Source organism: Lampetra fluviatilis, chromosome 46, assembly GCF_964198595.1.
Source record: "Lampetra fluviatilis chromosome 46, kcLamFluv1.1, whole genome shotgun sequence".
Lineage (NCBI taxonomy): Eukaryota > Metazoa > Chordata > Hyperoartia > Petromyzontiformes > Petromyzontidae > Lampetra > Lampetra fluviatilis.
The window spans coordinates 4,523,304-4,549,646 of record NC_136320.1 but is presented as its reverse complement, the minus strand read 5'-3'; the positions used below and the strand labels follow the sequence as shown (position 1 = coordinate 4,549,646).

The 26,343-nt window shown below is 51.2% G+C and overlaps 1 protein-coding gene across 2 annotated transcripts; it reads right to left on the bottom strand.

Moving 5' to 3' along the window:
* Positions 1 to 259: 259 nt before the first annotated feature.
* On the bottom strand, positions 260 to 20,354 carry LOC144947696 (cytochrome P450 4F3-like). 2 transcript variants are annotated; one of them, XM_078876996.1, is made up of 15 exons: positions 20,336 to 20,354; positions 19,012 to 19,185; positions 17,489 to 17,649; positions 15,242 to 15,420; positions 13,594 to 13,735; positions 13,152 to 13,205; positions 11,113 to 11,240; positions 10,550 to 10,671; positions 9,288 to 9,534; positions 8,880 to 8,946; positions 7,948 to 8,077; positions 7,063 to 7,196; positions 5,513 to 5,577; positions 4,028 to 4,110; positions 260 to 2,910 (listed from the first exon to the last, which is right to left on the bottom strand). In XM_078876996.1, the coding sequence occupies exons 4-15, from the start codon at positions 15,404 to 15,406 to the stop codon at positions 2,718 to 2,720; spliced, it is 1,530 nt and encodes a 509-aa protein (XP_078733122.1). In that variant the 5' UTR covers positions 15,407 to 15,420; positions 17,489 to 17,649; positions 19,012 to 19,185; positions 20,336 to 20,354; the 3' UTR covers positions 260 to 2,717. The 2 variants fall into 2 exon arrangements, with proteins under 2 accessions (XP_078733122.1, XP_078733123.1); XM_078876997.1 differs by lacking the exons at positions 19,012 to 19,185; positions 20,336 to 20,354 and adding an exon at positions 18,465 to 18,565.
* Positions 20,355 to 26,343: the final 5,989 nt, after the last annotated feature.

Genomic DNA, 26,343 nt, shown 5'->3' with positions numbered 1-26,343 from the left:
TTAATTCCCTCGCCTGGTATACAGGAGGTTTGGGTACGGTCCCGACCCTAACGGCCACGTTCTTTCCATAGATTTTTCTCCGGGTCCTCCGGTTTTTCACCTCCACGTTTATAATCAACGTTTTGTTTAAGAGTATTTTAGGGCCCACGTGATATTTCACCTAAATCATGGCGTCGCACTCCGTGAATGTTCCTTGTAAGACAGAAAAACCCGGTCACGCCATCGGGATACATTACCGTAACGCGTATTAGATTTTATTACATTTCATGAACATGGTCAACAATTGGATAATCCGGTTGGGTCACACATTCCCTCCCTCAAGTGCCCTGTAACTGTCGCCGTGTTCCGAAGGTCTTGGCCTCTGGTCCGTGCTTTGTGACAGAACGGCTTCGCTCAGTGGGACCTCATCAGCTGTGACAACAAAGCTGTCACCTCAGACGGTTTATCCCGTATTCTTATACAGGGAAACTGAGTTTTCATGTCCATGCGGCATACAGCCGCTTCAATACGGGGAACAACAATCAACCTGATTGTGTGCATCCACATATCAAGCAAGCAGAAGCATGCAAGAGCACAGCAAGCATGATGAGTAGCATCAGTGACACCAATGATCAAAATTAATACACAGCAGTTTTTGCTTAATAATATTATGTGCCTATTTGTTTGTGTTTCTCCCTTGTGGTGATGGGACTTTGTAGGATGAACGTTGATATTTATAAGGGGGCACGGGGTGACCAATACGGTCTGAATTGGTCTGTGATAAGGTAGGGCACTGATAAGGGGTTGACAGGTATGCGACAAGGTCTCAGGTCTCCTTCACTAAATAAAGCGTGGCTCATGGTCGCGATTTAAATTACCTGCAGTCATCTTGCAGTCCTCTTTCACGAATGTATTTATTTTGGGCTGACCCACGCTGCAGCTGCGTTCTGGACGCACGGTCACCGAATGATTTTGCCAAATGGTGCTACGGGGTTTGACGTCAATGAGGCCTGCAGATCATTTTAGTTCCTGGGACTGACGGCCCCCCCGGGTTGCAAGTTCCACTTTGCTCACCGTTACACCACGGCAACGTCCCTTGACTGCAAACAACAGATACATTCAGCAGTTTTTTTTCTTGCTGTAGTCCCACCTGATGACGATTGCTTGTGTTGCGATTAAAACGTCGTGATCTATTATTTTTATACCTACGTGACTTTACCGAAAGAACCAAAGAGTATAGATACATAGGAGGAAATTACTGCCACTTCCACGAAGCTCGTGCTCCACCCTAAACAGCATTGCACTGCACAAACCACGGCAGTTGATGCGGACGATACCCGATGCACAAATGGTGAATGAAAAACTCTCCGGCAGCAGTGCGCGACTGTGGTCGTGCAGATCAGGCCGTACGAAGTATAACGACGCATGGCCCCGATCCGCAAATATACGAAGGCGAGATCATCACAGCGATCTTACGCTCCCGCTGTCCCTGACGCGGTTGTCTGGGCTTGACCACCCTGAATGTGAAATTGTAGTTGTTGCCTTTGCAACTACGCCAGCAGCCGTGCGACAAGAAGAAGACTGCCACTTCTGGGTTGCTCTTCTTAACCGCAAAATATCTCTGGGAAAGAAGATCGATGCCGAGAAGTATCAACGGATAACAGGTAGTGGCACTATGGGAACCTCATTTGCCAGTAAAAATATGATAATTGGTTTTTTACCCTTCTATCTGGCAGTTGAGAGAATCTCTGCTAATCTAGAATCTCTGCTGTTTGAATCATAAGTACAGTGTTATGTTTGTATATGTGTTTTGTATTGTGTTTATGTGCTGCATGTGTATTATGCGTTTACAGTTGTATATTTAGGGGGGTTAATGGGGGGCTAAATTCCCCCCAGCCCCACCAAGTAAAAAAATAAAAATTAATCATTCAAATGTGTGTGTGGTTCGCCCATGTATCCCCACACCATCATCAACAACAGCGCATCCAACCGGTCACAATCACCACCGACACCACAATAACCACCACTGACTACATCACGACGGACGACGGCACTATTGCGATGAGCGTGCTGCCGCCGTGAGGATGACCAACGTCAGGATGACGACGATAATCCAGCGACACCGAGACACGCGGGACTGCGGTAAAAAGCAGAGCACGGCACCTCCTGGAGGAGCCTAGCACCACGGAGCACCTCGCCAGGGGCCACAGAGCGTGCCACATCTCCAGTGCCACCATTGTCATGAGCCCCGATACCGTGGTGATAGAACGTGACACCGGGGGAGGTTAATAAACTACAAAAAATCTATGAACTATTTTTATTTGACCAGGTAAGGCCCTACTGAGCTGTGCAGCTCTTTTTCAGAAGCGACCTGGCTATTGTCACAAACGGTAGCTCAACGAAGCGTGGAAACGTATAGCAGCCAAATACTCTAAACGCGTGATGTTGATTCTGAATATGGAGGGAAAAACCGGCGGGCGGTGGTGGAGGATCCAAGGGGAGGGGTGTTGGTGGGGGGGCATTGTCCTCCACTCGAGACCTCGAAAATTGGTACATTATTGTTTTATGAAAATATTAACAGAGAAAAATTGTCATTTACTTGTTAACGTAGACTGAAATTTAAAAATAATTAGCATTTCAGGATCGCCTGTCTCCCACGCTACCGTCTCCCCCCCCCCCTCCCGGGGCGGTGTGTCGACCGACACCCAGGGTTGGTGGAGCGAGCTGCCCGCGGCCCCTCAGTGCCGGGGGGTGGAGGGAGAGTCGCCGATCGGCTCCACGGTGAGCCAGAGCCCCCCCTCGGCGCGCATCACCAGCTCGGGCAGGCGGCGCACGGCGCACGTCGTGTCCACGGCGATGCGGAAGCGCGCCAGCGTGAGCGCCAGCGCCACCTTCATCTCGGCCATCGCGAACCGCTGCCCGATACAGTTCCTGTTCAAAGACACGAAGATCCAAGATCTCCCACCAGGCCCCACTAACATACCGTCCCCGCCGTGGAGCGGGAATCGAACCCGGGCCACCGGGTTCGTAGTGCAGCGCGCTCGGCAACTCGCCATCGCCCCCCCAAAGACAAAGATCCCCCGTGTAGCCTTAACGGACTGTCGGGGCAAGCGCCGTGAGCGAGTGGCGCCTATCGAGGCCGGCACTGTGGCACACGAGGGGGTGGGTGGGCAGCACCACGCCCGGCCGCCTTTGTCTCCCCAATGGCGATGTTTACACGTCAGGACCGGTTGTGATCATCACGGGTGTTGACCATGAATGGGAATCGAACTCGGGTCGCTGGGTTCGTGGCACAGCGCGTCAACCGCTCCGCTACCGTTTCCCAGTTCCTATCCGCTTGCTCGTACACGCATCGCGGCGCTACGTTTGGAACTGGTTGCCATTCTTATAGCGCAGCGGTTCTCAGAGTGCGATCCGCGGTACCGCCCAGGGGTCAGCGACGCTCCTCCGGGAGCCCGCGGGGGCTGTGATGCAAACGCAGCTTGATCCGGAAATAATTCATGTTTTACTTTTAATATTTAATTAAAAAAATGGAATTAGGTAAATTACCCTGATGAAACTATCCTAAGATCTAAATGCCCACCCCCCCCCCCCCCCAATAAATAAGTTTTTGCTGCTTAAAAAAAAATACTTTTTATGTTCCTGTAATAGGAATAATTTAGTTTAACACGTATTAGGCTTTCACAACCAATATCATCCATAATAGAGTTTTTTTTTGTTAGATCGCATGAATATAAATGTATCCTTAAACCTGCCACCACCCAACATAGCCAATTAGTAAGGTTTGTGACGTAAACAGAACATGCCAATTCTTTACGAGTACAGCACGTCGGTGTGTTGGAGAGCAATTCCACAACATTTACAATCTGAGCACGATATTTCGCCAGTAATTCCAACTAGCTTCATCAGGCGGATGATTCTAGTTGTAATTACAACTAGCTTCATCACAAATCTGGCCGTCCGCCTGATGATACTAGTTGTATTTACTGGCGAAACGTCGCCAGCGATCCGCCAACCCAACCTTGCTCGTGATAGAAGCGATGTTTACCGGGGTCCAGCGGAGAACGGGATAAAGGCATGAGGGGAGATCTTGTCCACCTTGTCGGGGCTGAACCGCTCAGGGTCGTACACCTGGAATGGGACGCGGCGCAGCAAACTATTAAACTTAACAATTTTTGTTATTTTATTTTACCAGGTAATGTCCCACTGGGCTGTGTAGCTCTTTTTCAGAAGCGAGCTGGCCACAAATGATCGCTCAACGAAGTGGCTTATCACATGGAAACCTAAAGCAGCAGCCAAATAGTCAAAACGCATGATGTCGATTCTAAATGTGGAGGGAAAAAACGGAAGAACCTGGAGAAAAATCCACACGACCACGGAGGGAGAGACACACAAACTCCAAATATACAGCAGCAGGCGTCAGGGTGGAGATCAAACCCACTACCTGTATACCAGGCGAGGTAGTTAACATCCTGCCCATCATCGCTCGCTTCTCCACAATCACGAGGCCCACGAGGCACCCAGAACGTGCCCAAACCTCTCAGGATCACAGACGCTACGCGGGGTGCCACGGTGGCGAGATGTTCACTACCTCGCCTGGTCTACAGGAGGTTGTGGGTTCAATCTTGAAACCTTACGCTTGTCGTATATTTGCACTTTTCTTTCCCCGTGGTCGCGTTAATTTTTCTCCGGGTCCTCTGGTTTTTCCCTCCGCATTTAGAATCAGCATCACGCATTTTTACTATTTGGCTGCGATACATTTCAACGCGATAAGCCACTACATTGGGCTATAATTTGTGATAGCCAGGTCGCTTATGAAAAAGAGCGATATAGTTCAGGGGGGCATTACCTGGTAAATAAAAATAGTTAAGTTTTATAAACAGGTGTTGTAGACTACTGTGGAGCTATATGTTTCAGCAGAGAGTCATTACACAAAAAATCATTGTTGTACTGCACTACCCTCCGTTGTCTGTGTTCCCCGACGTTACCAACCCGTACTGACCGGCGTGGTGACGAGTGGTCAAAATAAGCTCCGTGACCCGTGTGGTGTTAGGAGGCTGTCATCCAGCAGTGGATTGACAAAACGGTGGCGTGTGCACCTAATGACGATGTGCAGTGCGTACCAAAGGGCTTAATCAAAGTCCACAATGCCGACAATTGTGCGTGGCGGAGAGCCGCCTCGTTGTGGCATAGCGTTTTCATTGGCTGTCATACCGCAGCGTCACAAACAGCGTCGCCCAAAGCCACGTGGAGGCGCTGCAGAGTGTCACATACAACATGGCTGACGTGGACGTGTCTTTCGAGCAGAGGGCTGTGATTGGATCTCGTGGTGGAAGGTGTCAGGTCAGCCGAGATGGCGGCAGAAAGCGTGTCGCCCATCCCCCCGCACCTCGGATGAGCGCGGTTGGCTAGGGTACGGTGCGAAAGAAGTTCAACGTGCACGCATACAGATGCGGTGGTACCACTCGCGCTACAGAGGCATCGCTGCTTAGTCCGGGAGTGGCGGCTGCGGCATCACGGCCGAGTCCCCTACCTCTGGGTCCGGCCACACCAGGGGGTTGTGGTGGGTGCCGAACACCGAGATGATCACCGTGTTGCCTGGAACGGCACAGCGGAACGCAACGTCACCAACCCGAACATCCACAACTCACCGGATTACAGCCGTGCGTCGTCGTCGTCGTCGTCATCATCAACTCAGAAGTCATCACGGCCAATGCTGTTGATACCACCACATCTCACCATCACGCCATTCCTCACACAGATGAGGGCTTTCACGTGTCTATCAAGATCTGTCCTTGCATCTCCATTTTACTTGAGATCTCCTACTTGCTATGCTGTGGATACATCCTCTCTGCCTGCCAGCCAACCTGCCTACAGCCTGGGTTCGAGTCCAGGCAGCTGCCTGTGAACAAACCGGGTTCTTAGGGAGGTGACGGGTTTCGGGTCGGTCACCGGTGAATGCGCAAACAGCTTTGTCGTAAATATATTTTTTTTTAAATCGCTAAATAAATCCGCCAATAAAAATGTTGAGTTTGACTGGCATGTGACAAGAAATATCTCTACAGCAGAGCGGGGGGTGAGGGGGGGGACAAGGGGTCATTTGTCATTACCCGACTGGGATCACAGTAAGATCACTGATATCACTGTGATCACTGATCTCGGTGATATCACTGTGATCACTGATCTCGGGATCACCGGGTTCCCTGAGATCACTGGGATCATTAAGATCACGGAGATCATTAAGATCACTGAGATCACACACAGAACAGCAATCACCGCCCCCTACTGGCAGACTACTACCCCAGGTCACTCTTGCAAATGAAGACTTATCCTGGCCTCTTCGAGTTCCCAAGCTGGTTAAACAAAATCAACGTGAGACTCGATAAACATGCCACACTTACATTGAAGCACCTCTGTGACATCCACGACCGTTCTCTAAGACAGGGCGAGAGTACACAGTGCCCTGCGCGCGTTCCAAACCGGTGCCATTATTCGGGTTCTTTAGCACGCGACTCCGAGAAAAGAAACATTTAGAATAAAATTTGCTGAAAAAAAATTGGAAATAAATAAACTGTGACGGTCACCCAAGCGCCACGACATCACGGTGGCGAGGCGATGTCAACTACCTCGCCTGGTCTGCAGAAGGTCGTGGGTCCGATTCCGACCCTGACGCCTGCTGTATATTTGGAGTTTGCGTGTCTCTCTCCCCGTGATTTTTCTCCGGGTCCTCTGGTTTTTTCCCTCCACGTTCACAATCAACATCACGCGTTTAGAGTATTTGGCTACTGCGATACATTTACACATGAAGAGCCACTTCGCTGAGCTTTCATTTGTAATAGCCAGGCCGCTTCAGAGAAAACGGCTACATAGCAGCTCAGTGAGCCTTAACCAGGTAAAATAAAACTAGTGAGTTCGTTAGTGTGGCTACTAGAGAAGAGCTGTTTGCATTTCGCGCGGCGTTTTCATTCCTACGGCAAGCTGTACGTACAGTATGTGGAACTTTTTTTGCACCGTACGTAACCAACCGCTTTAATCGGAGACGCGGGGGGAATGACGCCGTCGCCGGCTACCAAAAGCGGTCACCTTTGGGGATGACGCGTCCGTCCGTGAGCGTCACGTCCTGGGTGCAGGCACGCGCCACCGCCGTCACGGGCGGGTGCAGCCGCAGGCTCTCCTTGAGGCACATGGTGAGGTAGGGCAGCTGGGAGAGGTCATCCCTGTCAGGCGGGGGGTGGCGTGAAGATTTTGAGTGTGCGGTGTGTATGGAGTGTGCGGTGTGTATGGAATGTGCGCTGTTCTCTCTCCCCAGATGGTGCATCTGCCAGTTATCTCGGTCAACTCATAGCACCTCTGTGCCATTACCTCCTGCACCCAGCCTGGCACAGTAGTTAACCCACAACAACAACGCTCTGTTCCGTGACCGACCGTACTGAGCCTGGCACAGCAGTTAACCACGGTGGCTAGGAGATGTTATCTTCCTGGCCTAGTGTACAGGAGGTCTTGGGTTTTATCCCGTCCCTGACACTTAGAGTTTGCGTGTCTCTCCCGCAAGGGTCATGTGGATTTTCTTTTTATCCTCCGGGTCCTCCGGTTTTTTCCCTCCACATTAGAAACGTGCGTTTAAGAGTATTTGGCTGCTATAAATGTTCCACGTGATAAACCGCTTCGTTGAGCTGTCACTTGTGAATGGCAGGTCGCTTCTGAAAAAGAGCTACGTCGCTCAGTGGGGCCTGATCTGGTCAAACAATTTTTTTTGTTTAAATAGTGTATGCAGAGAATCGCCAAAATCAGAAGCAACATCAGGAGAACAATCCATCACCATTTACGTGATGACCATCATAGGAGCAGCAGATAAAACAGCAATATCAAGACCAACAGACACAACACGATCAGCATCATCGTTGTTAGCACCAGTATGGGGGGTGGGGGAGTGGTGGTTGGAGTGGGGGGGTGGTGGTGGGGACCGACCACTCGAGGCCTCCTCCATTCTTGGCCTGCAGGAGCTGCGTGACCTCCTGGCGACAGCGCTGCTGGTACTCGGGATGGCGCGCCAGGTTGTACAGCGCCCAGCTGATGCCACTCGCCGTCGTGTCGTGGCCTAGACATGAACACGGTGCGCACGACAACAACGGTACTAACAAAGACAAATCTCCCCCGTATAGCCTTAACAGACGGTTGGGGCAAGTGCTGCTAGCGAGGCTGGCACGGCGCACGAGAGGGTGGGTGGCCAACACCACGCCCGGCCGTCTTTGTCTCCCCAGTGGCGATGTTTACACACCTCACCAGGTACTCATTTGAGGCTGAGTCGACCTAGGGGAGGCCCATAACCTGTTCAGATAATCGTCGCTGGTGTTGGCCATGAACGGGAATCGAACTCGGGATGCTGGGCTTGTAGCGGAGCGCGCTAAACGCGACACTACCGCTAAATGCACACATGAACACACGTGTGCACACGCACACACAGAAGGTTGAGATGACTTCTGTTCGTGAGCACCTGTCAAGCCTGGCACAGCACACAACAGGCGGTGGTGTTGCCAACACCACAAATGCCCGGCTGCCTTTGTTTCACACGGAGGTTACAGGAGGTCGTGGGTTCAATCCCGACCCTGATGCCTGTTGTAAATTTGGAGTTTGCGTGTCTCTTTCTCTCCCCGTGGTCGCGTGGATTTTTCTCCGGGTCCTCCGGTTTTTCCCTCCACATTTAGAATCAACATCACGCGTTTAGAGTATTTGTCTGTTATAAATGTCCACGTGATGATAAGCCACTTCGTTGAGCAATAATTTCTGGTAGCCAGGTCACTTCTGAAAAAGAGCTACACAGCCCAGCGTGCCTTACCCATTAAAATGAAAAGTTTAGTTTAGTTAGTTTCGTTTAGAAGGCTGTGGTGTCCTGTGCTCACCCTCGAACATGAATGTGTCAACCTCAGCCTGAATGTCATCATCCGACATCCCCTTTCCATCTTCATCCTGAAAGAAAACCATCACCATCATCACCAACGTAATCATTCTTCTTTTAAAATCGTACGGTACATTGCGGAGAAGCCGCTGAACTTTTTGATTTACAGCAAATGTTATAAATCAACGTCAGGGTTTCTTTAGCCATTCAACTACATTTACTGTGAGATGCATTGCATTGTTGATGTCGTCTCGGGACCCAGAGTCACACAGAGACTTACAGAGAGACGCAGAGACCACAGTCACCACCACCACTGCTGCCACCGCTACCGCCACCACCGCCGCGACCACCACCACTGCTACCACCGCCACGGGGGACTCAAACAACGCTCCGCGTGGTGCCGCCCGCCCACCCTGGCCAGCAGGACGATGTCGATGAAGTCCGGGAACTTCCCCGGCCGGCCGCCCTGGCCGAGCGCGGTGCGGCGTCTGCGCACGGCGCCGAGGGAGTAGTCGTGCACCAGGGCGCAGAGGTGACGCGCGCGGCGCCCATTGGCCGACAACCAGTAGATCGCGTCGGGGTAGTGCAGGAAGTTGAACTCGCGCTTGATCACGAGCTTGCTCAGCTCGTAGACGGCGCCGATGTAGCGGCTTGACTCCCTGCACAGCGGCGGAGCGAGGCTCAGACGCTGGAACGCGCGGACCGGTCGCACCCTGCCCTCACCCACCCACCGCCCCCTCCCCCCCACCAACCGCCCACCCACTCCCCATGGCCCACCGCCCACGTCGAGCTCACGCGACTTGACCTTGCCGGCTGAACCCGACCGCTGTGTCCACACCTGAGCGACCTTCAGTTGCCCAGGCAGGAGGCTCTCATGTCCACAAGCTATTACGCCGACCGGCCAGATCGCCACGAGGTCTCGTCCAAATATCCATCACGAATCGTAACACCGCACCGGCTGCGAAAGCCGACGCGTCGAGCTCACGTGAGCACCGTTTCTCTTGTGAACGGGCGAGGGGCTCGGGCACCATGCATGGGGGTCGAAGGCCGAACACTCGAGGACAAGTTGGTAACCAGGGGAGAGGTTAACGCGTGGCGAGAGAACATAGTTTTTACGGCACGATACCGCGTGCGGGTCCTTTGTGATAAGATAGGGTGTTTAGCCGTATCTTTTTTGCATCTCCAGCGAGATAAAGCATGCTCAGAGCCAGTGCGTTGCTGTTGCTGCTGCTGCACCGTCATCGTGCTAGCTGTAAACCGCACGCTGTATTAGCGACGGTTTGCTCGTTCAAGGAGTTCGCCGCGTCGTTTCTGTCACCCACGCTCTGCTCATTTCCATTCCACCATTGCGGTTTCTCCGTTTCACGACTGGACTTGCTTACTTCACGCGAGCCCAAATTCTGGCGTCAAAGCGGGGAATCGAACCGAGGAGTTTCTCGCTGCGAGGCGCAGCGTCACCATTATATCACATAGCCCATGTTTTTAAAGGAGCACACCGTTTGAATGCGAGAAACTCTTTGGTTTCCTGTGAATTTTGTCACGGTCTCTGAAACTAGAGGGAGGGGAAGGGGGAGTGAGGGAGGGGGGAAGGAGGGAGGGGGGAAGGAAGGGAGAGGGGGAAGAGGGAGTGAGGGAGGAGGGAGTGAGGGAGGGGGGAGCGAGGGAGGGGCTCACTGCTGGCAGATGTTGTCCTGTCCGAAGGTGCACTTGAGGAGGCTGTCGAGCGTCATGAGGCTCACCGACTCGAACACGTTCACCGAACTCTTGCCGCTCCGCAGCATCTCCGTCCAGCCGGCCTGTCGTCGAGACACGACACGGCAACGTCCTCGACCGCACCGGACGCTCGGATTGTACGAGTCCCGTCCACTCCGCCGGAGGCCAAACCACGGCAGTCCGCTATTAACAATCACGCGGTCTCTAGTCTAGCGGCCGGTCTCAATTGGGCCCTCCACTCAAAGCGACACTGACAGAGCTCATCCGCTCCATCTGGAACTGAGTTGGGACATTGTCCTCGGCTCGGTGTGAGCGACATCGAGACGGAGCCAGCCCCTCCACTCCACTTGGGAGAGATAAGGAGGAGCACCGCTCTCCCCACACCGCCGGGACACCGACCGCTCGCTTAGAGGTCGCGACCTCGACCTCGTGCTGCACTCAGCGGACACAGGGAGAGGGCGTCCTCCACTGCAGATCGCCCTTCCTCTCCTCCCTCTCCTCCCTCTCCTCCCTCCCTCCCTCACGTGCATGGCGGAGATGCTCCGGTCGAACACGGAGACGTAGGGCTGCAGGATGCTGAAGTGGAACGCCGGCGTGAGGAGGTGGCGTTGGCGTGACCACCGCTGACCGCGGCTCAGCAGCAGCCCATCCCCTGTGCACGCACACGGGGGGGTGGCAGAGGCAAAGGTCCCCCGCGTAGCCGCACAGACAGATCGGGGCAAGTGCGAGTACACTGTGAGCGAGCACGGCACGCGAGACTGCTATGTGGCAGACCTCTGCCTCCTCGGTGCCGATGTTTGCGCACGGCGCGAGTCGTTCAAGGCCGAGTCGACCTAGGGAATGCTCATAAACAGCTCGGATGTCACGTGTGCTGTTAGCGAGCACCTATTCAGGCTGACACACGAGTGCTGATGTGACCACACCACATCCAGGTATTCGTCTGCCCAGTGCTGGTGTCTTACACACGACAGAAAGTACTCATTTAAGGCTGAGTCAACCTAAGGGAGGCCCGGGACAAATTCTGATGCTATTTGTCACTTAATTTTTTGCCATATTCGAGAATCATACTCAGGTTAACGGGTTTGTAGCGCAGTGCACTCACTACTGCACCAGCTGCCACCAGAAAAAAAACATACACGAGAAAAAGATCCTGCGGCCGTCTGGAATGCTCTTCCTTCCGATATTTGTAAGCCGCTGGAGCTATGCACTTTTCAATCTACAGCCGTGGTACAGATGTCTTGTGAACCCCCCCATTTAATTCTCTAAAACTTCACAGTTTTTAAAGTAAGGTTCATTGAAAACACAAATTAATATGTAAAGTAAAAAAAACTAGGGGTCAATTAATTTTGGGTCACAAGCCATCTTGACCACCCTGTAGACTAAAAAAACATTTTTAGAACTGCTTTTTGTGTTGAGTGTTGTTGTCCTTCCCCAGCACCAACGATTAGCGCGGTTGGTCACATACTGTGCGAAAAAGTTCAACGTAAATGCATACAAAGCCAAGTCAAATCCACTCCTTCAAATATCTGAAAGCGGATATCGCTGATCACATGAGGAAGCAAGCAACAGGATTGCACAAGCAATGGCAGACCTTGCAAAATATGTCAAAGTGAGGCGACAACGTGAGCACTGTACCTCAGATTAACGTGGTTGGCTACGTACGGTGCAAAATAAGTTCAACGTAGTTACTTTGATACTTGCATTGCGTTTGTGCTGTTCACCTAATGGCGTTCTCTGGTCTGACACTGGTGAGACTAGGCCATAAACAAGGCCGCTGTCTCTGGTGTAGGCCAATCGGTTTCCAAGACAACGCATGCATTTTAATAAGAGCGTGTCGTTTGCTTGTTCACTACAAGCAGTGTGTGTGGTTAATGCAGATTTGATGCCTTGCAAAAGTTATCTATTTAGTGTTTGAACATCTTACCACCTCCACTTTTTATTTCCCGAAAGGGTGAAGCCCATTCTTACTGGCAAAAAAATGTCCCATAGATACACTGTACAAAAAATGGCCACAAAGACAAATCCCCCGTGTAGCCTGAACAGACTGTTGGGGCAAGTGCTGTTAGCGAGCACCTACACGCGCACACAATGAGACGCGCACACAATCACGCACACACTCACGCACACAATCACACGTACACAAACACGTACACAAACACACGTGCGTGCACGCAGACACTCAAAAGAGATTGCCCGTATGACCACGAAGACTGTTGGCCATGAAGGCCGTCGGGGGGGCACCGACGAAGGGTGACAAGGCCCCAGTCTCCCCAAGCGACCGCAGCAACCGCACACACGGAGGGGCTTCATTGAGACCGGAGGTCGCAGTTCAACCACCGCAGACCTGGCGGCCTACGTCAACTTTTAAGCGGAACCCCATTTGCCAAAACTGCTTCATCGGACACATTCCTTTGTGCGTGCGGTTTCGCGTTATCATGGTTCAGTGCTGACAACGCCGCGATGATAACGGCGGACGGACGGTGGGCGGCATGCTCGGTTTAGCGAGGGGGCTGCGTGAGGTCGTGCGAGGGGGGGGGTTGTCGCCACGCGGTAGCGAACTCACCGAGCCACGGTCGCAGCAGCCGGTAGAAAAAGTCGTCCTTCTCAGCGATGCTCGCTGCTCACGGCGAGGAAAAGATGGTGGCGGCGGTGGGGGAAGAGGGGACAGAACACACAGAGAGAGACGGCGAGAAGATGCACGTTGAGAATCGTACACGCAGGCGATTCGTCTCCCCCCAGTGATGGCGTTTTACACACCACAAAATACTCATTTAAGGCCGAGTCAACCCAAGGGAGGGCCAGGACGAATTTTGATACTAGATGAGATTCCTGGCAATAGTGTAGAGGAGATCAGCAAGGTATTGTCTTTAAAATTGGACATTGTTTTGCTCGCATCAAAGTATGAAAAAAACAGGAATATGTTTTAACCACGACACCGCGTCAACGCATCACCGTGCCGAGGAGCGCAATGCGGCAATGCCTCGAAGTTCAAAGACCCCCCCCACCTGAGGCCATGAGCACAGACTTGACGTAGTCGGGGTGGTAGAGGCGGATAAAGGGAAAGGGCCCGAACCACGTGAGGTTGGACACCTTGAAGCGACGCACGACCTCACACACGGTCCGCAGGCCCTCCTCCGTGTTCCGGATCTGGGCGAGGGGACACGCACGGACTCCGTGAGCGCTCTCCGAGTGTGCATGGTCCGTGGGCTTGATTCAAGAATCAGAATCTTTATTTTGGGCTGCAGGAGGAGGAGGGGGAATCGCGATGAGCTCTGTGGAAGTTATTTTTTCACAGACGTCTGGTACGAGCCATGGGGTCAGCGAGAAATACCCCAAAAAATGACATGGATGCAAAATTGAGAAAAAAGGGCAAGTCACTGAACAGAATAAATTATTAATTAATAAAATATATAAGGACGGATTTAAGAAGCTTGGGCAAGGCAGCATAAATAGGAACAAAGCAGTCCCTGTTTCCACGGAGCGAGTCTCTCATGGGGTGTTTAGACCACAGATTAACAGGCCGGTCTCTCGATTGCATCAAAAGACAGCAGATAGACCAATGTCTGTTCTCCGATGGGGTCTCGTTACAATCCATTGTCAGACTGGTCTCTGATAGTTATCTGCTATTCCTATTTTTTTTTACCAGCCAAGACCCACTGAGCTGCGTAGCCGTTTTTCAGAAGCGACGCGGCCACAAATGATAACTCAACGAAGTGGCTTATCGTCATCGCGTGGAGATTTATAGCGGCCCAAATTCTCTATTTGGGGTCTCTCGCGAGCCCGGAGCTGGCACCACGCGGTGGGGATGGGTTCACTGTGGAATGTCTTGGTTGCAACGAAATGGACGATAGTCAAACTGCGTCGTTAAAGAATAACTAAATAGACGCAGTTTATTCTATCACCTATCTTAGTTTATTTAAGTCAGTGTGTGTTGTTGTCATCTGCTGTGTACACGGTCACTCTGGGTGTGATGCGGCTCTCACGGCGAATACCGGTGACGATTATCTGAACCGGTTCTGGGCCTCCGCTAGGTCGACTCAGCCTCAAATGAGTACTTGGATTTGGTGTCAGCATCTCCACTGGGAGACAAAGGCGGCCGAGCGTGGTGCTGGCCACCCACCCTCTTGTGCGCTGTTTCGCCCTTATTAGATTGCAACTTGCTAACAGCACTTGCCCCTACAGTCTGTGAAGGCTATACGAGGGATCTTTGTGTGTGTGTGCGTGCTTGGGGAGCGGTAGTGTAGCGGTTAGCGCGCTGCGCTACGAACCCGGCGACCCGAGTTCGATTCCCGCTCACGGCCAACACCAGTGACGATTATCTGAACTGGTCCTGGGCCTCCCCTAGGTCGACTCAGTCTTAAATGAGTACCTGGTGCGGTGTGTAAACATCGCCACTGGGGAGACAAAGGCGGTCGGGCGTGGTGCTGGCCACCCACCCCCTCGTGTACCGTTCCCGGCCTTCATAGGTGCTCGCTAACAGCACTTGCCCCTACAGTCTGTTAAGGCTACACGGGGGATCTTTCATCTTTATCTTTGTGTGTGTGTGCGTGTGTATGTGCGTTCGTGCACGTGTGTGCGTGTATGCGTGTGTGCGTGTGTGTGCGTGCGTGTGTGTGTGCGTGCGTGTGTGCGTGTGCCCGGGCGAGGCCGTACGATGCCGAAGTGGCCCAGCAGCCAGCTGCGGCGAGGCGGCTCGGGGAAGCAGGCGAGGCGTTGCGCGTTGAGGCGGTACGCGAGCACGGCCCGCGCGGCACGGGCGGCCCCCAGCAGCACCACGGACAGCAGCACCAGCAGCAGCGCCAGCAGCACCGGCGCCATCCCGAGCGCAGACTCTGAGGCGGCAACGGACAGACGATCGGACGGCGCTCGCGCCGGGCTGGGTGCGCCTTGTGCGCACAAGCTAGGTGCAGGAGGTCATGGGACAGTAGTAGATGCGTTCTAAGAAAAGGGTGAACCGCACGACGAGGCAGCTGCCTGCCGATTAGCGCGTGCAGTGCACACAGCACACATATAGCACACTCAGCACACACACAATACACAGCGCACACACACAGTACACACAAAGCTTTGTCCCACGTCCGACTGTATAGCTGTGCGGAGAGAGAATTCAAACCGCGGAGCGGAGCGATTTTTTTTTGTGTAAATAGGTAAAGCCGCATATACAGCGCGGGATCGCACAGAGCGAAACGGCGGCGTAGAGCGAGGGGGATCCCGAGCGTGACTCCGCGAGCCGAACGAAAAGCCGTTTGATAACGGGAGAGCAGCAGAGCAAACCAACGCAGACACCGGAGTGGTGGCGGACTTTCAGGACGCTACGACGCGGATCAAAAACGTAAGCTGCTGAAAGAGAAAATGTGAGGAGTCTCACGGCAGGGAGCAAAGGACGCAAAGACGGGCGGCCACGCTTGGAATCGCCGTGTCCCCTCCCGGCCCTGGCTACTCACGAACTTGCCATCCCCGGTTTTGGCTATCCGAGAATCGCATCTGGAACCTCTACTCGACTACTGGTCATCGAGAGAGAGAGAGGGGGGGTGGAGAAAGAAAGTGATGAGATAAAGTGACGAGAGGGAATGTGATGCGAGAAAGTGATTAGATAAAGTGATGAGATAAAGTTTCATGAGATAAATAGAGAGATAGAGAGAACTTCTCCGACGGTAATACGTTAAAGAGAGAGGTTTTTCGTAGGCCAATATCATTATCCACTTAGATGTGTGGATCATTTCAAGAGCATCTCCGGAACGTCTCCCTGGCGAATAACGAGGGAACGCTGTGAACACGCCGAGAGGCAGGAGGAAGAACGCAGGGGTCGAGAGAGCAACAGGGGAGACACCGGGGCAGAGTGTGAAGAGGAGTGGGTGGGTTAGGGGACACGAGGCTAGGAGATGGGCTGATGGCCATCGGTCGAGAGCGATGATTGAAGATGATGGAGTGGCAGCCGATGCCCGAGACGGAGCGATGACATTGAGCTCGCGTGCGCAAAACGGAGCTTGAGCCGTCGCTTTGCGAGACCGTGGAGGGATGGCGACGACCTGGAGACGTCTCATTCAGCAGCGGGTCGATCACAGCTGATGACAATGACGACGGCGATGACGACGAGGACTCGTTATGATGACAAGAAATCGCGACGGTGTCAAATGCATGCACGCGCGCCAGTTCAAGCACTTTCAACAGTGGCCCAGAGTGACCCTACCCTCGCGCAAATACCCAGTTTGGCATTTACTGAAGAAACTTGCAAGACAAGCAACGGCCACAACAAACGTCACAATTCTGACCGTTTTTTTTACGGCAGTCGCTGAAGCCATTTACTCCGATGTATAATATACTCTTATATAAGCGCACAACTTTATCTGTGATGAATGCTGCACTTTCCGTCGTTTTCATGCAGGGGGCGCTGCAAACCTACGCGCCCCCTGCATGAACGACTGAGGCGCAGAGACAGACGTTCGATTACGTTGGAATCGACCTGCAGACGGTGGTATTCTAGCATGGCCAGCTCTGTCGCCTTATATCGATCCCGCAATCCCAAACGGGTGAAAGTCCGCATCGAAATGGACCCCCAGCAAGGCCATCGACTTAACGACGAGAGAAAATTCACACGAAATGTCGTTTTGAATGAAGTCTTCCAGATGTAAAATATAAGCTTTTAATGAAGAAATAAAATTATCTAATTCAAAACATAATACAATTCAAAGATGTTTCATTTTAAAACTTCAAAACGGAGCATCGGGTGCTTGCGTGAATGCGTCGTCCGTGTGCAATTTTTTCGTGACTTTCATGGCCGAAAGCCGAAGGCCGTAAATGTTTGTGATGAGCGCCGCAACCCTAACCCAGGCGCCGCTGAACAACCCCTAGTATAATACATGCGTACGCGACAATTCAACGGGCGATGTTTTTACTCACCGCTTTTTGGCGTCCTCGAGCTGACCGATTTGCAAAAGGCCTCCGCTGCAGTTGGACCCGGCTGCCCCCGGTTGCAAGCCACGGCGGTGAACTTCAACCTTTGCTCAGTGTTGATCCAGTTATTAACAGGGCGGAGAAAGCCCGCGTCCTGCCCGTTGACACTGCAAGCGCAAGGGGAAGAGAGATGAGACGACGATGCATTTTACACTCTCCCTTCATTGCAATGCTATTCCAAATTGCACGTAATAATAATCATTGTCAAGCGCTAAATAATAGCGCGATCACAGCGTCACAAAACAATGCACGGCACGTCGTGCCAATGACAGGCCCGCGCAATTGGAGAAATGAGTTTAAGATGAACTCTTTAAAGAGTTTTTTTTTAATTGAGATTTCAGAAAGGGAATATGTTTATAATTATAACACAATTATTTTAATAATAGTAGCGCAATATGCTGGCGTTGTGTCATGAGATCAACGATTATTAAATTCCAAACTTTGTTGCTGTCTGAGAATTCAACACACTCGTCAACAACGCCACGACCTAAAAATAATAAATAAATAAATAAATTGCGCATTGGCAACTTTTCGGGCAATGGCCCTTCTGCATAGAAAACGGAGAGGCTGGAGAATGGCTCTGGGAAGATGATGTCACGGAACAAAGCACTCATGAAGTCACTTGAAGGCACTCTTCTCCACAATCAGACACGGTGGTGGCAAGTTTCCCGCATGACCTGCAACTGAATGTGCGTCAGTCACACGCAAGTCCATCCTAAATGTTAATTCTCGGGACTGGGGATATGCCTCCGTGTTAAAAAGTGACCTTTTTTTTTTGCTGAAAAATATTTTCGCCCCCTCCTCCAATTGTATACCAATTGTGCTATCGATTCAGGTTATGAGATGAAGAATCCATTCGGATCTCGTGCAGCTGTTGTTGTTGTTGGAGAGCTGCCCACGGAATTGGATGTCGTGGAGCTACCTCTGAGATGCCTTCAAGTGATCGCCGGATCCACGGGGTAGAGGGCGGCACGTTCTCACCCGCCCCGCCACGCAGAGTAACGTTCGTCGCGTGACAGTCAAACCGATATGTTAAATTCTGAGGACCCAAATTAGAATGTGACTTCTTTTCATGCATCTTTCTCAGTCACCGAAGAAAACCCATAAACTTGCCACACTTGAATATATTGTATGTTCATCATGGGTGGCTGCAAAAACTGCACCCAATACATCAATCCCGACACAATATTGGCCGACCCACCCCAGCCACTACAGCCACCACAAGTCACCCCAGCGAACCAAGGCAATGGTATTTCACATTTGCAGGAAACCGCGGCGAGTCGCTCCCAGTTCACCCTTCAGTACAGTACACTGTGCAATGCACGCACTTATTATACCGTATATCTATTTAACCATCAGCTTCTGTAACAAAAATAAAAACGTCAAAAAATCCGGCATGCGAGTTTCGTTCTACACAGAATTAAGAAAAAGCAACAACAATCACAAAAGTGTAAATGGACACACATTACCTATCGCGAACACGCCGTGGCAGGCTCTGTGCAGGTGCGACCGCTTGCCCCTCGCCTCGCGCGTGCCGAGTTCCCGCACCGGGAAGCTTGCGGGCTGCTGATGAGCGGCGAGAGCGCGAAACCCACCGGGCCCGGGGTCTGAGTGGAGGAGCGGGGATGGCGCGCGGGGCGAGGCTGCGAATGGAGGCACCTGCGGTGAGGTCGCCGTGGACGCCACGCGCGAAGGAGTTCCTCCAATCAGCATCCTGCGTTGTGGTCACTCCCTCTTCTCCACTCCCCCCTCCCTCCTCTCCACTCCCTCCTCTCCACACCCTCCCCCTTCCAACCCCCCTCCCTCCTCCCCCCTCTCTCCTCTCCCCCTCCCTCCTCCCTCCCTCCTCCCCCCTCCTTCGCCCTCTCCCCCTCCCTCCTCCCCCCTCCCTCCTCTCCACACCCTCCTCTCCACTCCCTCTTCCCCCTCCACCCTCTCCCTCCAGCCTGGAAGCGCATTATTAAGTAACACAACACACACCGCAATTCCTTACAGGTGAGTCACATGCTAAGTGGCTGATTACTGATCTATTACATATGTAGAGGAGTAATATGGGCCTCCTTTGGTAGTACCAAAATATAATAGGGGTTTTCCCCTTTTTTTCTGGCAACTAAACTGAAACCTTTTTACAAGGATTCATGTCTGCATTAACCACAATAATGTTTTTGTAAACGGATTTTTTTTAAAACAGAGGCAAAATTATTCGGTTTGTCCGTCCGTCTGTCCAACCAATACATTCATATCCCCTCTGTACGTGCACGGGAATTGAAATAATGACGTCTTCGTTATTTTATTTGTATTTTTTTCCCTACAATGTTTTCACCCCCACGTCACTTGGCACCCGAGGCGACCTGTATGGATGGGCCACCCCTGCTCCTCTGCTGGGTCGATCAAATAGTTGCCACTTTCCTGCTTAAATCCTAATGACACACTGGTCACTTTGGCAACTTTCCACGGCTGGCTTACGGCGACTGCATTTGTTGGAGCAATGGAGACATATTAACTTGTTTGGTTACTTCGAGAAAGGAAACATTAAACTATTTAGGTCTTTCGCTAAAGTCACGTAGATTGAAAAAATAAAAAAATCACGTTTCGATCGCAACACACGATCGATTGCTTGTGTTGCGATCGAAACGTCGTGATTTTTTATTTTATTATTTTTCTACCTACGTGACTTTACCGAAAGACCCAAAGAGTATGAATTGCTGCAGTCATGAAAGCTTCAAGTCAAGATTTAAACATTAAGCAATTGTAATATGTAGCCATGCATCTCGTTGACACTGACAACTTTACCCGAAACTTCGCACCACGTGTGCACGTATTATCGACGGCGCGTCATCTCCTGGGCCCTCACACCTCGTGAGCTGCCCCCCTCCTGCAGCTGTGGGGTCAGAGGTTGGATGGAGGACACAGACACATACACATCTACATACACGCTACATACACACTACATACACACTACACACACACACTACACACACACGACATATACACTATCCCTTCTTGACGTCTGCGTACAAATGCGTTGTTTTTTCTCTTCTTCAATCCCAAGATGCTGCACAACATCAGCAGCAAAAGCGGGAGACTGAGTGGTGAGGACGAGGGAGACGGAGTGGTGAGGACAAGGGAGACGAAGGCGGCCGAGCGTCGTGGCGCGGTCCGGGTCCCAGGGGCCCCGGGCCACCAGGACCCGGGCTGGATCGTCCACCACCCTGGGTGCCGTGGGGGGGGGGGGGGGTCCGGATATCTCCCCCCTCCTCCATCCCATCCCCAAATTGTTTTTGTTTAGATTCGACTAAGAGACACCCACAATAGTTTGTACAAAACCGTGGTATTTTTGTTGAGTTCATGGGTGGTTTTTTTTCCCCGCTTCTCGGTTTCGGGAAAAGGTGACAGAGGGCTGCTGATGATGATGATGATTGTTGTGCTGATGACTGGGACATTGGAATGTGGTGGAGCGGTCGTTCTCTTAGCCCACAATCTCATTCCCCTTGCACAGCGATCAGGACGCGTCCGGGTAACAAAGGCGGCCCCGGTGAATACTTCGCCGTGCCGTTCGGTCTTAATTATAGATTTGAAGCTTTCGTGACTGCAAGGATTCATATTCTTAGGTTTTTTCGGTAAAGTCGTTTTGTTCAGCCCCAACGTTCAGCAGCGGACATTTTGTTCTCGTTTACAGAAACAATTTTTTTTTGTTAAATTTCGATTTAAAGCTTTCGTGACTGCAGGGATTCATCTTCTTGGTTCTTTCGGTAAAGTCACGAGGAAGGGAAATACATTTTTATTTATTTTATTATTTCTCTTCTACGTGACTTTACCGTAGAAGGGAAATAATAAAATAATAATAAAAAAACTTTTAATTATTTTATTTTATTATTTCCCTTCTACGTGACTTTACCGAAAGAACCAAGAAGAAATAATTCGTTTCTAAAGATGTTTTTAAATATATACGGAGCTGTTGCACGAACAGCGAGGTTCAGAACTGAGTCCTCTCGCCAGCTGTTGTTTATATCTACTACAATCACCCAGGTATGTCTGTCATTAACACACGTGACGTCACTCCACATCGACCAGCCCCCCTCATTAATATTCATGAGCAGGTGACGTCCTTCAAATGGACACCCCCCCGACCCCTCATGAATAATGAGCGGGTCCCGTCACTCAATATGGAGTACTCCCCGCCCCTCGCTAATAATCATGCGCAAGTTGAGTCACTCCACATGGAACAGCCCCCCTCATTAATAATCAATTGGTAGGAACCTCCTAGTTCCACCAGCACACGGGATTGTGTCCGTCGTGCATCCAAAAATGGGAGGGGTGGGGCTGGGTGGAGAGGGGAGGGGAGGGTGGGGAGGGGCTTATAAAAATACAAAAGTGTATTTTCATAATTTGTGCATGGTGTAGTCTGGAAAGTACCCACATGGCAAATTTCCAGTTTGTTGCATGTCGGGAAGTACGCTAAACATTTTGAACAGACACACATAATCACAACTTTGCCTTTTATGTATATGGAGATTGACAAAAACAACCTCTCATCTTTTAAAACGTTTATTTTACACCATATTGAAAAAAAAAGATCTGTACAGGACAGCAGTAAATATGTACAATTCCCGGTGGTTATTTGACTATACCAATCATCTACAATCACACTGTAAAGCAAACAGCTCTCTGCAAATCAGCACTAGATTAAATATGCAATCACCGACTCACACACAAACCCCTAAAAACTCAGATGCCAGTAACGCCAACCTTTACAGCAACCCATAGGGTTTGGCAGCTTCGTAGGAATTGCATTTCAACCCCATCATCATCGTCCGTCAATGTCTAAAGGGGTGGTAAAATGAGTACCACATTGGTGAAGCTCCTGCCATCAACGGTTGTCCTGTGAGCAGACGTGTCCCGACCACAGTAATGTGGAGTTGGCATTATAGGCAGACCTGGACAAACGTTACAATGTCGTAAGGATGACTGTCAGATATGTTTCAGATCTACAGATCTCGTCCATTTCTTGACCGATGTAAAATGTCTTAGTGATCGCAGTAGTGACGTCACGCGACGTCACTTTATTCGGGCGAAGCACGCAAGTGACGTCATGTCTCCGAAGCCGTTTCACTTCTTTAAATCGCCCGAACTTTCACATCTTAGGCTCGATTTATTTTTCAGATGTGGAATTCGCGAACACACCCCCCCATAGCATGTAAATGTAACACATTCCTGCGGAGGGAGCTGGTAGGACCGTTGGGTTGCTCGGTCAATGGCCAGGGTCAACGGCGGCGTGGTATATTCCGTAAATATGCCCGACTGTGAGGGCGGGCACAAGCCGGCGTGAGTAGGTTAAACGTTGAGTTTTATAAGGGCACCACGGGGTGACCAGCCCCTCCCCACCCAGCCCCTCCCCACCCAGCCCCTCCCCACCCAGCTCCACCCCTCCCACCCCCACCCAGCCCCTCCCCACCCCACCCTCTCCACCCAGCCCCACCCCTCCCCCATTTTTTGATGCACGACGGACGGACACAATAATCCCGTGGGCTGGTGTAACCAGGAGGTTCCTACCAGTATTAGGTTACCACGTGTCATTCAAGCGACATTAAATGCCGCTGTAAAGTGCTCACCTGATGAATAACGCAACACACAGAGGGCCCGGAGAGCCTCCCACGTGGAACACCGGGTGATCCAACTCGAGATACCCCAGCGATGTCTGACCCTCCTCCTTCTCAACAGCTGATCGAATTGTGCGAGTGTTTAAAAAAAATTAAAATATAAACGACCGTATTAAGATTGGCGTGTAAAGGCTTTGAAATTAAATTCAGCGTTTCATTCTCCCGGCATACTCCGTTCAGCACGGCTGGCCGCGTACGGTGCGAAAGAAGTTCGGCGTAGATTTACAAGCTGCTCCCTTCGGCTCACTCGAGACGCTTTTCCGCATTTCAAAGCGTAAACGAAAGCGGAGTGATTTAGGTGGTGGCGAGGCGCCGAGGAATCAAGTGATCGTAACAAGAGGACGCACGTGGGATCGACATCGATGCCATGTGCTGCGCGCACGACACGTGACGGGGGCATAGATGGCCGTGACCTTGAGGCGCGGGGTCAAGGTCAGTGCGTCTAAAGCCGGGCCGGAGTCGGTGCGCACAAAGCACTGCAGTGGGGCCGATGGCCGTCTTGCAGACCGCGGTGGGGGCAGTGCCGGATTATCCTCGTAGCTACTACATATACATATGTAGTAGTACATATGTATATGTACTACTACATATGTAGTTGTAGCTACGGGCCCCGCGCTAAATGCTTTCAAGCTATAAATTCCGGTTCAGTGATTCTGCTCTATTACTATAGTACTATACCACCTTCAACTTTTAGGAACGACTGGGTGTTTAAGGTTAGCGATTTGACTTATTATCTGGCCGTATAGCAAATGAAAAAATACAATTACTTTTACTATGCAAGTAACAAAAAAATTACCGTTTTAATATTTACGTTTTTTTTTTATTTCGGGCTCCCCTTTATAACAACATAATATTCTACAGGCCCCCGTTCTGATCCCGGGTGTAGAGAGGCGGCGGCTGTCGGTCGTGGAGCGTTCAACCCGTGACCTCTCGCGCGGGGTGACAGGAGGAGCGAAGGGAAATGCGGAGAGCGGCCGACTGTAAATGGATCACCCAGTATGTCCAATCGGGATGGTAATAATTCACCACCCCCGTCACCCCTTCTTCATTCAATGGACTGTCCCGATCCAGGTTCACAATTCAATGGACACTGTGGTAAATGCAGCGGCTTCCCGTGGCTGCCAGGGGTCTTGTTAACCCCAATTGCGTGCGACATTCACGGACGAATACAACGGCGATTGTCGTCGTACACCCGTGTCCTTGACGCGGCTGTCAGGGTCACAGTGTGCGGCGTCGTCCTGCTATTTAACACCGCAAGCAGGTGGATGGCTTCACGCTTTGTGGCGAATCGCCCGATCACGCTGCTGGATGTAATCGCCAGCGAAACGTCACGGAACTCAAATGGTAAATGTCGTGTGGGTTCACTCCCTCCAACACACCCGTGGGGTGAAGTAGTTACTCATTGGCACGTTTTGTTGACGTGACAAATCCCTTACTGGCTGTGTCGGGTGGTGGAGGGTTACGACACATTAATACCTTCGCGACCTAACCCAAAATACTTTATTAAACTTTTAATGTGTTTATCCTTCGGTTTAAAATGTACTTCTTGGCGAAAGCAGCATGGCATTGAATTGTGATTCTATGTACAAAGTAGCACTACACATGTATAAATACAGCAAACGTCCTCACGCCTGTGCGGTTTATTTCTGCAATGTGTTTCGGGCCTGTGCTGCGTTGCTCACATTCGGGACGATGTCCAACGTTTCGCTCCACGCGCTGGTTTAGCATCTGGAAGAAACTTCCCGAAAAAGCTCCCAGCATATGCAGTAGCGAAACGTTGGGGACACCGTGCCAAAGAAACCCGGAGTGCAACTCCCTAGAAAAACGCATCGGAGAGATCTGTGTACACCACGCATGACAATGTCGAATGTGGAGACTTCTTCCACTCAATTCCCCAACCAGCACCAACGCAATCAGCAGATGGGTGCAAATCATCGTGACACGGCGAGGCATGGGGAGAGTGCGCGAATACAAACACCTGAACTACACTCGTTCCTAACACACTTGCGTGGGAAGCATTCGACGGGAAAAGCTCGCTTTTAATTACGATTTAACGAGCATTTTCCCAATCGCCACAAGTTTGTTTTCTTTTGTCTGCTTGCGAACGTTCAAAACCACCGGCTGATTTTTAAAACACGCGCACATTGGGACGTTGAATGCACGTTAAAAAAAAAGCAGCGTTTTAAATTGTGCAGTTGCCGACGAGTAAGCTCGTGCTGCCACCCTTTGACACGTCTTAGAACTCCCGTGACGTCACAAGCCATTGCATCACGAGGCCCACGTGGCACCGGTTTCGAGCCAACCGAGCCAACCGAGCCTTCCTTCTTCCGCGCACAATGGGAAGCGCCCGCCCCTATTGGCGTACTTTTATTTAACCAGTCGAGTCAAATGAGATATGCTGCATTCCGCAGTGGAGTTTGCGGTGCTGCGGAGGAGATGAATGAGCCGATATCAAATTTAGTTGTAGAGTATAATTTTCAAATGTCGTATTTCGTCCACGACACCGCCACACGCGTCAGACTACAACGTGTGGGGGGGTCCTTTCAACGCTCTACGACTGCAATTGCGCTTGAAATCTACCAGTCTGTTTACTTGTTAGTGCAATAACCACCCTCGAACTATCAAATGCTTCTTCCGTACCTTAATTGTACAAATGAACGGTTTAAAAAGTTACTTTTACGAGCCACCTTTCACGACGGCAAATGCATTCTCTTCCATGTTAAGTTAGTGCAGAATCGTAAGACTCCTCCTGTGACCCTGCTGTTGGTCTTTTCCTCCCGATTATCTCTTTGCTTCATTGCCGTACGTTATTTTATTGCTCATCAACTTTGGTGACCCAGTTCTCACCTGGTTAAACAAATACAACTTGTAACTCAAATAGCAGAATAGCTGCATGCGCATAATCTTACATTGCGACAACACACGAGAGGTACGTTTCACCCTTTCCCGTTCCTACGACGTACGTTATCAACTTTTCTTCCGATTCCGTTCCGATGACGTACGTATATGTAGAACTACGGCAAAGTTTTAACGCTCGCGCCGTTTATTTCTGCAATGTGTTTTGGGCCTGTGCAACGTTGTTACATTCAGGGCGATGTCCGACGTTTCGCTACGTATGCTGGGAGCTTCTCCAGGAAGTTT